This window comes from Camellia sinensis, chromosome 3 (assembly GCF_055761805.1).
Source record: "Camellia sinensis isolate YWXY chromosome 3, ASM5576180v1, whole genome shotgun sequence".
NCBI lineage: Eukaryota > Viridiplantae > Streptophyta > Magnoliopsida > Ericales > Theaceae > Camellia > Camellia sinensis.
Window position 1 is genome coordinate 20,432,501 of NC_138963.1, and position 11,638 is coordinate 20,444,138.

Below are 11,638 nucleotides of genomic sequence, written 5' to 3' on the forward strand. Positions count from 1 at the left end.
GAGCGAATTAAAATTTTATTTATTTATTTTTATTTTTTATATATTGATATATTTTTTTTAAATATTAATGTTTAATTTTTTATATTTTTTTATTTATTTTATTAATTTATATAAAAATAATTTAATAATTATTCACTATTAATCTCTCACTATCAATTTTTTTATTATAAATCTCTTTCACTCTATCTTTAAAAATAAACAAGTCTTAATTTGTTATATTTTTTTTAAAAAAAGAGTTAAAATCAGCATGTAAAAAAAAAAAAAATCGGCATTTAATTACTTTTCAAAATAAGTTGAAATTAGTGTGGGAGTTTAATATGAATCAGATTCTTTCATTGCCTTTATTTCTGGACTCTCTATTTATTGGGTTATCGGGTCTCACTGACTTTATTTCTGGGCTCTCTGTTTATTGGGTTTGTTTTTGGTGATTTAGGCCCGTTTGGGAACAGGCTAATTTAGTAATTTTTTGGCTATTTGGCTAAAAAGGTAGGTAAAAAAAACTTGTATGTTTGGGATGACTTTTTGGCTAATTACGAAAAGATGTGCAAAAAGTAGAGAGAAAAGAGAATCTTTGACTTTTTTGTATGGGTTGTTGGCTTTTTGGCTAATTTAGTAACTTTTTGGCTAATTGGCTAAAATAGCCTCTTGCCAAACGAGGCCTTAATTTATTTATATTTCAAAATTTATTGAGGATATTATATTTATAAAAAATTAAGTTAATCAGATATTAAAAATTACGTGTTCAGATCATTAAATTAAAAATTATTTTTTTAAAAAAATTTAATAAATAATTTTCTCAATATAATTTTTGATATCCAATCAATTTAATTTTTGAGATTTTTTTTAAGGTCCCTGGTATTAACATTTTATAGCGTAAAGGACACCAAATATTTTTAAAATGTCTAAGGTCCCTTAAGTTGATCCAGAAAAAATTAGTCCAGAGAAAATTAGTCCAAATCTCTCTGACTTCCAAATTTATCTTCTCTGGAACTGATATTGATGTTTGCAGATTCATCCACCAAATTTCTCTGAACATAAATTGAAGACCAACCTCGTGGAAGCAGGTGTAGGTTGCAGAAAATGCAATCTAAAATGCAGATTGCTCTAATATGTGCAACAACAATGGAACTCTGTATATTGTGATTCAATCATAGTTTTGAATGGAGAGGTTTGACAAAATGTTTCAACAAATAGTAAGGCATTAATATATGAAATACTGAGCAAGATTTGAAAAACTCAGCAAGATTCCAAAAACAATTTTGTAAAATTCAAGGATTTATAACAGAGGAGGAATAGTAGGTATAACATATCAATCAACATAAGAACTGTAAATTTACAAGAGGATTTGGAAGTTTCATGAACATGTATGATAACTAGCTATATCAACATTACCTCTTTAGAAAAATTTTGAAATTTCTCTGGATCAATCCAGAGAAATTTTAGTTCAAACCCAGAGAATTTCTTTGGGGATACCGCTCACCACTCCAACCTTTGAATAATTTTTTAATGCAGTACCTAACCGATATAGCCACTGTATACAGATGCAGTTGAAGTTCTCCAATCCAAAGACACTAGTTAGTCGCAATCTAAGAAGCATGCAAGAAGGTTTTCACACAACAAAACCAAAAGACACATAAATACATATATTTCTAGTTCAAAGCCCTTCAGGGTGGCTATAATCATCCATTACACTTCAAACAGCCGCAACTCAAGGATGGATAACTCCAGACTCTTGAAACAAGGAACTTATCGAACATTAAATTTTCACAGCATTCTTGTCAGCCAATCTATGCAACACACGAGAATCTGAATTTTATAGAATCAAGCTATCCTCCTATCCCTAGAGTTCCACTGCTACTTTGAGAAGGGCATGGATGGACCAACACAAATATATTATCTAGGCTGCCGCTGCTTGTACAGAAAGCAATCTCAATCAATGGAGTTATACCGGGAGAGCGTTTGAAGATGATGGTAGGCACAAGGGAGCGTAGATGTCGTAGGGTAGCGGAGGTCGTCCTCGTAGACGGCGAGAATGAGGCGGCAAATGCGAGGGACTGCCTCGAACTCCTGAGAATGGAGAAGTTTAGAGTGAGAGAGAGATGAATTTTGATTTGGTAAGGTCAAATTTCTCTGATATATGTTTAGGGATCTTAGATATCAAAAAATAATTTTGTGGATCTCTTTCATTACGAAAAGTGGGAGAGGGACCTTAGGCCAATTTTCCCTTAATTTTTTTATAAGTATGATATACTCAACAAATCTTAAAATATCAACAGTTTAAATTATCAAAATTGAGTCTAAGCCCAATGGCCCAACAAATAAGAAATCAAGGAGAGAAATTAAAGTAGGAAGCCAAGAAGAAAAATTACGAAGAAAAATCAAGAAGACGATCTTGATTCGTTTAATATATGTAGAGGATTGTAATGGTCTTCTAGAGGTATGAAATCGTTACTTTTGTTTACGTGGGATTGTTAATACATTTTGATTTGATAATGCATCAACAATGATTCATCCCACTAAAAACATCACCACTAATCATTAAAAAAGTAAAAAAAAAAAAAAAATACAACTCCAAGACCAAAACATCACATCATTAATGGCGGGACCCACTGCCATCTAATTAGTGGGAGCACTAATTAGTGCTCCCAAGCATTTTTCTTTTGAAAATTTTCATTAAAAGTTCACATTACTGATCTCCTGCATCTCGCTTTTGTCTACCACCAATCTTCCATTGCTGTTACCTCCTACCAAAATTTTTTTTTTTTTGCTTCACTTGTTTTGTTGAGCCGAGTACAAGGCAACGGTACATCTATGCTATTCACATCATATTGTATGCAAAATCATGGATGTGATGAGAGTTTTGCACTGGCTTATATATGGGTGATTAATGCTATTCCCAGAACAAACCAAGACTACACCATGCACCCAAGCAATGCAAGCTAAATAGCTAATCAATCAAATGGAAGTAAAAACAAAATGAGCGATTCACTTCAACTTTGCCAGGGCAAATTACAAGAAATGAGAGAGAGAGAGAGAGAGAGAGAGAGAGAGAGAGAGAGAGAGTGAAGAAACTAATCCTCTACTGATGCTGGCAACAAAAGCAACTCCAACAGCTATCCATCAACTGATGCTCCTCAATACATATTAAACGTCAGTGTCACAGCTTAAACATTTGTGTAGTTCACAAGCAATTAAAAAAAAAAAAAAAAAAAAAAAAAACCTAGGAACAATGGAGAATACAAAGGGAGATGAACAAAATAGTTCTATGGTACAAACAACAATTTCTCATTAAACTGTATAATGACAATAATATTCAAACCATAATAAAAGAACCTAAGCTTCAAAACAAAATCTAAGCAATAATCTACGATTGCATTTCGTTCTCAAAACTTAGTAGAGCATGTTGGAAGAAAATATGACCACTTTAAAGAGTTGAGGCATCATACAGCAGAGTGTGCTAACTGAGGAAGATCATGGTGATCTTGTTTGTTGCCATCAATTTGTTTGCATTGCTTCTGCGTGGTACTTCTCCAAATCGGCATCAAGATCTTCAGGAGAAACCTTTTCAACACGACCTCTACCGCCACGTTCACGGCCCCTCCCAAAGCTGCCTCGGCCACCACCTCGAGGTCGTCCAATGGCACCACCACCACCGCCGCCGCCCTGAAGTCGTCCAAGGGCACCACCACCTCTTCCTTGACTGCTCTCATTGGATAATAGTAGATGCCTAAAACACATTAATCACAAATATACAAACAAAAATATAACTAGAAGTGAATTCATACGAAATACAAAACTTAGAAGTTTCTACTAAAAGGCATATAATTCCAACTTAAATACCCACACAAACAACAATAGAAGAGCCAGATGATTCTCATAAAATCAAAGCCTGTAATTTGGCCAAATAGGGAGCACCTCAGAAACACTAGCGCATGGGTCTCAAATCATTTAATTTTAAAAGATACAATAACTATTTTACTTTAAAATGATTAAACATTAAACAAGTTCAAAGGTCAATAGTCAATTGATAACTGCAACTTAACAGAATACAGTTGTATTCTCTATGTCATAACAATGTGAGCATCACATTGTGAATATTGACAAGGATAGCCGTGACTATAAATTTCAATATTGAGGTCAAAATCATGTCAGGTAATTTCAAACACACCACCTAATTTTATTTTTTTAATTTTTTGCAGGAATCAGTACAAATTTTTTCTTGTCAATTGGTTTAGGATGCTGAGCAATTGAAACATGCAGCAATCAAGTTTGAGGAGCAAACCTTCTCGGTGCACCATTTTGATCTCCATACATGCCATTTGTAGATGCAGGTGGAGCAGCAGAAGTTGTAATATTTGTTCCTACAGTGTCAATTTTCATGGGCTTTCCATCCAGTTGAACATTGTTGTATCTTTTCACAGCCTCCTCAGCATCTTTTCGCCGTGAAAAGACTACTTCTGCCGTTCCCTAATAGAAATAATGTTTCTTAACGAAGCAGGACACAAATGAATCTTTTGGGAAGGCAAAAAAAAGCCAGCTTATTGACTTATTTGGATCACATCACCTCTTTATTTTTTTTGCACTTTTTTCATAATAAGCCAATAAGCCAAAAAAAAACCCACTTTCCAAAATAGACCAAACAATTCCCGGAAGGACCATAGTATGCCAAACTTGATGGGTACCTTTGATCTTCCGCTCCTATCATAATGAATTGAGTAACGTTTTAGGTCCCCGACCTCTGCAAAGAGCTCCTGTACATAAAAAAACTCATTAAACCACAAAACAGGCCTTTACATTTTCGAGTTCTTCATATTAGATACAAAGGATTATGGGGGGCAACAGTGATAGAAGAGACTCAACAGTGAGTTTAATATAATACACCTAAAGAAGCACAGATACGGATATGGATGTGGACATAAGACAACGATTTCAAAAAAATGGAGATACGGACACGGCGGAGACACGACAATAAAATATGTTTTCATATATATATATATATATATATTTGCTATCTAAATTAATATTACATTCACAAACAATCAATTTTAATAAAAAATAACACTAAATCTATTTTTTTTTTAAATTTTAAAAAGCACTTTCAAATTAATACTTACAGTTTATATTTTTTTTAATAGATGATCTATTAAGTATTTAAATCTAAGAAAAAAAATAATAAACATTCAACATTTATCAAAAGCACTAAATAAAATATGAGAAAAAACAACTTGGCATGCCCCTAGTGTTTCCTAAAAATAAATTAATTAAATAAAAGGACACGTCATGTGGTGTATCCCATACGTGACACCGAAGTGTCCGACACGGATACGACAATTGCTTTGAAGTGTCAGTGCTTCATAAATATACCGAACACACACACAAAACACATGCACTAGAAATGCTAATCGGGCTAGCAAGCTTGAGGCTCAAACTTTTTGGGCTCAGCTTAGTTTGAGTTTGGACTAAACTGAGCTTGGTAAAAAAAATTATGGCTGAATTCAACTGCAAGCTAAGCTTGAGCTAAGACTAACTCAGCCAAAAGCTCATTGCACATAATGGGCTGAGGTTGGGCCAAAGAGAAGTGACCTACAATCAAGTTGTTTAGATACACACAACTAACACACTTAATAAGTCGAGGTTTTCCATATTTATATATACACAGACTTAATAAGTTTGTTTAGATATTTTACATATGATGTTTTGAATACAACAAAGAACAAATTTACGAATTTTATCACAGTTTTGAAGTTCTCCTTATGGTTGTGTGATGCAATTTTAGTTTTTGGCTGTGATGCCTGCTGAACTGTAGGGACTGATCTCTAAATTCTCCTCCTCCTTCCCCCTAGTTTGATGTACTTGATTTATTTATTTGATAGGTAAATTAAGGAGACAAAAACTTGAGTCACTTCGTTAGGGAAACACAGAGTAACCTGTTTTGATCTACTTTATTAACCACTTATAGAAACTAAAACCCCTTGCTACCCTAGAAAGTCCCATTTGACAAACTCATATGCCTCTCCATTTTCAATCATTCAGCTATGGTAAAGGGACTAGGTGCTCATGCACATAAAGACAGGAAAAATGCTCAATTATAAAAAAAAATTCCAAATAAAAATTTTCCAGCACCAAGAGAACAAAGTCACATTGATGTAGGACGGCTGGCAAAGAGAAATACTGTAGCGAAAGAAGAATACTTCAATCAAATAAACTAAACCCTGACCCTACAGAAATTCTCAACACGCAAAAATAAATTCTCAGTGTTCAATATTCATTCAAAGCTGGAAAAAACCAACTACATATTGGCCTATTTATAGGAAACCAAAATCCCTAATTCAGGAATGTCCAAAATTAAAACGAGGCAATAATTATAAAAATAAAAAACATCAATTAAGGGTTTCCAAAATAATAAAATCCTCATTAAAAGTCGCAAAATAATTAAATCCTTGATAATAATCTAATGTTATAACAATTCTTAAAAATCCTTATCTTTCCAAAATTCTCCAAATCCTTCCTCATCTAAGACCTTTTCCGTCCACATCACACATCTTATATATAAGCAGCATCCTAATCACTTCATAGAATCTGCCAAACTTCTCACAACTTAGCTCAGGTCGTGTTTATCAGTTACCACTACTTAGATCAAATTCAATCTAACAATCCAACATATATGATATAACTAATTCATTCAGACCAACCTACATGCTTAATATGAAAAAAAAAGCAACAAAAGATATGTGGAATTTATTTTTTTTAATCAATGGTTGATTTATTAAACACATCAAAAATCCCCTATGCAAGTCTCACCGCATAAGGTTTGGATTGTTTGGTCCCATACCCAAACAATCCCCCCTGCCCCCAACAAGGAACCACCCTCAGTGCCTCAAACCTGCGAAGTACACTTTGATACCACATGTTAGGAACTTTCCACTCTCAAATTGCACTATCTCTCCTAAAACCAACTGGTGTTAAGGAGAGTTTCAGCTTTGGTTTAAAGGCCGGTGCTATCAACTGGTTAGGGTCTCTTGAGCACTTGGACAGGTCTTGGGTTGTATTGGTTGGTAACACATCTCATTTAAATACATGTTGACTAATCTTCCCTTGTAATCATTTGGGCTACTGCTCTCTTTTTGCATATCCTTGAGTTAATGCATAAATTTACTTCATACCAAAACCTAGGCATGTTTTGTGCAACGTTCCCAATTTCCAAGTATATTTTACACTATTGTAAGCTCCTAAATGTTATGATGAAGCTACACGATTCTTATTATTTTAGCTAGCCTTTTCAACAACTATTAATTTTATGAATTAACACTCTCAAGAGATAAAAACATAAACGGAACAAATATTATTTTTTTTATGTTTGACTAGTGAATAGTGGCTAGTTAAATTTAACTAGCAAGATTGGAGCTCTCTGAAATGGCTATCCATTTGGAGTGGAGCAAATATTATTTTTGACTAGTGAATAGTGGCTAGCAAGATTGGAACTTTTTAAAATAGCTATGCAATTAGTTAACTTGTCAAAGTGGTAAGAGTATCTCTTGTTGTTGATATCACAAAGGAAGTGTCAAAATGTTATAATTTGACAATCCTGCTGCAATGATGCAAATGTTTTTTTTTTTGATTTTCACAAAATGTCAAATAGAAATGCTATTTATGGGCCTATCATGAAATAAGCAAAGAATTTTAATTTTAATTATTATTATTATTAAATTTTTTTTTTTTTCAATTTGGCTATTGCCAAACTTTGTGTCAAATTTGGCACAAGGTTTGGCAATATGATAATATAACAATAGTTTTAGTAGACCATTGCAGATAATTTTAAGAGATCTTCCTAAATTTTGAGTTTGGCAAGGTTACTGCAAGCCATTTTATCTAGCAAAAATATACTAAAAGTGTTTTTTATTTTACCATGCCAACTTTTTTGTAATACATCATCCATCGATGTTCTCTATTTTAATTAGCCACTTTTAACCACTATTATTATTATTATTATTATTTACACTTTAGAGAGAGAGAGAGAGAGGAAAAGTGGGGAGAGACGAAGATGGAGACCAAAAAAAAAAGTTTTTAAGTTAGCTATCAAGAGTAGGACTAACTAAAATAGCTAGCTTGTTGAAGAGATAAAATTGGGGAGAAACTAGCTAAAATGGCGCATTTGGCTAGCCTCTTAAGAGCAATTCCAACAACTTTAGCCCTTATAGCTATTTAACTAGCCCCTCTTGATAGCTAAACTTAAAAGGATTTTGTTTATTAGTGCCCTTAGAGCACTTGATAAGAAGCTTGAAATGCTTGTACATAAATAAAACTATGCAATGTCCAATCAATTTTAAACTTTGTTAACCAATGCCCTTAGGGCACTCGTTAACCAAACCCAATAAAACTAATTTTTTTTTTAATCTCCCTCTTCCTCTATTCATGGAGATTTTAAATATCATTTGTTATGCATTGTATCGGTTGTTACCTAACCAAATTTTGAATTTCCAATACTGTTTATATCAGCTGCTACTGCCAAATATCAACTGATATGTAACAATATTGCCAATAGTGATACATATTTTTCGATATCATTATTTAAGAGTGTAAATTAAAAAAGAAAAGAAAAAAAGAATTGTTGTTAAAAGTGACTAGCTTACAAGAAGCAACTAGTTAAATAGAAAAAAGATACTTTTTATTATACTTTTGCTAGCTAAAATGGCTACTAGAGTTGGAGACATGCTAAATAAATGAGCCCTTTTAGCCATTTTAACTAGCTTCCCCCTAATATTAGAGCATATCTAGTGACCTACAAAGGCCGCTATAACCCTTGCCAAAGTTAAATTTTGGCAAGACCTCTTAAAAATTCATTAGCAACGGTTTACCAAAGCTGTTGACAAAGTATTACATTGTCAAACCTCTTGCCAAATTTGACAGAAAGTTTGGCAATTACCAAATTTGGAAAACTCTTTCTACCTCTCTCACGATGATTGACCCACAGATAGCATTTTCATTTGGCATTTTGTGAAATTAGAAAAAATAGCATTATCACCATTAAAGCAAGATTTTCAAATTATAACATTTTGGCACTATAACATGCAAAATTTGGCTTTGGCATTTTCGCTATGGCATCAACCATGAGAGATGCTCTTACTACTCTATATTTTAAATAGCTAAAATATTACTAGCTAAATTTAGCTAGCCATTATTCACTAAAGTTGTGAATATCATACCAGTTACAATACCATTTTTTGTTATGGACGGTACATACAAGTATCTATGTGTTATCAATGGTCGAAAATTCGATTAAACATGCAAAACAAGTAGTTGTACAATTATGCAATTTGAAATAACAGATAACTCGTCACTGTTCAAAAGTCAAATTTACAAATCTAACAAATAAATTATTTTTCCAATTTACCTATGTCAAGTTTCTTAAAATAATCATTTCCCAGCTTACCCTCACATGATCATCCTTTTGCCTTCTGCTATGCACGAGCAAGCAACTCAAGAAAGGGGAGTTTTGGAGAAATGCAGAGAGCACAGAGCCCCTACAACACCATAGCAACAATATTGCTGAGAAAGTTCTCTCCAGTCAGCAGTTGTGATCTCATTGGCAGTAAGACATGCACAATTTGAACTTGGCAGTCAGTTGAGCCTTGACATTGTTGATGCCGGCCAAACCCTCATTCTTGTTGACATGCTGATCGCCGACAGGAATTGAATCAACAACTAGCATAAGATTTTGGCTCTCTAATCCACCAAATCCAAATCCAAATACAAATCCAAATCCACCACTAGAATTGTGATACTACAAATCTACCACAAGAATTGTGACACAAAGATCATTGTTGCTCAATAACTCGCATAAGATTTGGGTCTCAGACAAAAACCGATAGAAGAGCATATGGACAACATTCGGCAAATTGTTGAGAATTACCCAAAAACAATCGGTATTTTAACTAGAACAAAACTGAAGGGTGAGGGTACCACCTTTTGGTTGAAACGGTATATCTTGGACTGTATTTGACCGTACAGTACAGGATGATAACCTTGCTATTCACTAGTCAAAAAAATTGTTCCATTTTTCTTTTGCTCTCCAGTTTTTCCTCTCTTAAAAGTGTGAATTCAAAAAAATAATGATTGCTGAAATGGGTGACTAAAATAGCTAGCATTATTAGAGTATGTATTGCAAAAAAATGATACATAACTTTTTGGTATGCCTTCGCTAGCTAAAATAGTTAGTATTGTTAGGGATGCTCAAAGAAAAAGAAAAAGAAAAAAGAATAATCAATTAGGAATAACAACCCAAATAGCCAAAAATAAATTTTGTTCATCGTCCTCTTTCGTCCTAAATGAACGTTTTTCATTGCAGTACACACAGTCAGTCTACAGTGATGTACTAGAACAAAGTATATAGAAAACCAAACAGCGGTCAAACAGTGATGATGATGAATCAGAGCTTGACAAACACAGAACTTGAACTAGCACAAAAACAATGTGCATAAAAAAAAAAAAAAAAAAAAAAAAAAAAAATGATAACCGAAACATTACCTTGATGTCTTCATTAGAAACTCCATAATCCAAGTTAGAGATGAAGAGTTTTGTTCCGGTCTCTATCGCCGACACTCGCCCGACCTGCGCTGGATACGCCGCCGTCGCATGATCTGCGAACATGTCGTGCTGCCACGTCGTCTCCGGCGCTTGAACCTGTCGAATTTCACATTCATAGTCAACACCAGAGTCACAACCACAACTAATAATCAGATCGCACACACACACATACTGTATAACAATTTGTGAAAAGCCTGAAATTGTGAGAGTTTCGAACTCACCTTTCCAGCTGAATACGGAGTGGTGCGATTTGAGCTCCGATTTGGAAGTCGACGAGCTGGTCCAGGTCCCGAGTTACGAGCTCTACCTCTAGGGTTAGCTCCTCCTCCTCCTCCTCCACCACCTCCACCTCCAGATTTCTTGTTCATCTTTATTATATCGTCGAGCGACATGTCCAAATTCGACATCTTTGAAATTGAAAGAGATTGAAGCTGGATTTGGAATATCACAGAGTTCTCAGATAGGGTTCAGAGAGAGAGAGAGACTGCTAGGGTTTTGCAGAGGAAGAGGAGGAGAAAAGAAGAAGAAATCAACTAAAAATGGATCAAGAATGAATATTCAAAAGATAAGCGATATATATAATATTATGAGAAAGAACCGGACAAAGCGGTGTCGTGGTGTAGTTGGTTATCACGTCAGTCTAACACACTGAAGGTCTCCGGTTCAAACCCGGGCGACGCCACTTTTAATTTATTATGTATCCTTTTTTGTGTTTTTTTTTTCACTTTTTTTTTCAAGTGAGGCTATAAATTCATTCTTTTATTTTCTTTGAATTTTTATGGCCATGTTTGGTTTGATTTTCTTGAATTAATTTCAAATATTTTTTTCAAAAAAATAGAAGTTAGTGTGGCAAAAATAAACATCCAAAAAGAAAATTTTGAATTTTTAAAAATTATTCTTGCCAAGTTTTAATTTTTTTTTTTATTTTTATTAAAATATATTTTGAAAATCAAACAATAACCAAAAGTCTTATCTATTTGTAAATGGAGTTTCAATAGCAGTTAGGTCTAGAGAAAAGTTATGAACATTATATTCATGCATAACTTTTATACTA

At 33.8% G+C, this 11,638-nt stretch overlaps 1 protein-coding gene and 1 non-coding gene across 3 annotated transcripts; one reads left to right on the forward strand and one right to left on the reverse strand.

Annotated features, from left to right (window-relative positions):
* Positions 1-3,114: 3,114 nt before the first annotated feature.
* On the reverse strand, positions 3,115-11,136 carry LOC114283347 (THO complex subunit 4A). Of its 2 annotated transcripts, none has more exons than XM_028226165.2 (5): positions 10,806-11,136; positions 10,525-10,680; positions 4,683-4,751; positions 4,283-4,467; positions 3,115-3,700 (listed from the first exon to the last, which is right to left on the reverse strand). In XM_028226165.2, exons 1-5 carry the CDS (start codon positions 10,989-10,991, stop codon positions 3,496-3,498), a joined length of 801 nt encoding a protein of 266 aa, XP_028081966.2. In that variant the 5' UTR covers positions 10,992-11,136; the 3' UTR covers positions 3,115-3,495. The 2 variants fall into 2 exon arrangements, with proteins under 2 accessions (XP_028081966.2, XP_028081960.2); XM_028226159.2 differs by having other exon boundaries at positions 3,115-3,727.
* A 56-nt stretch (positions 11,137-11,192) lies between these two features.
* TRNAV-AAC (transfer RNA valine (anticodon AAC)) lies at positions 11,193-11,266 on the forward strand. The gene has a single exon. It is a non-coding gene; the product is annotated as a tRNA-Val (tRNA).
* Positions 11,267-11,638: the final 372 nt, after the last annotated feature.

Coding starts and splice junctions, on each gene's coding strand:
- LOC114283347 (XM_028226159.2), bottom strand. CDS start 10,991: ATGTCGAATTTGGACATGTCGCTCGACGATATAATAAAGATGAACAAG. Junction 10,681..10,805: donor CTCCGTATTCAGCTGGAAAG/GTGAGTTCGAAA, acceptor GAAATTCGACAG/GTTCAAGCGCCGGAGACGAC. Junction 4,752..10,524: donor TTTCTAATGAAGACATCAAG/GTAATGTTTCGG, acceptor TTTTATGTACAG/GAGCTCTTTGCAGAGGTCGG.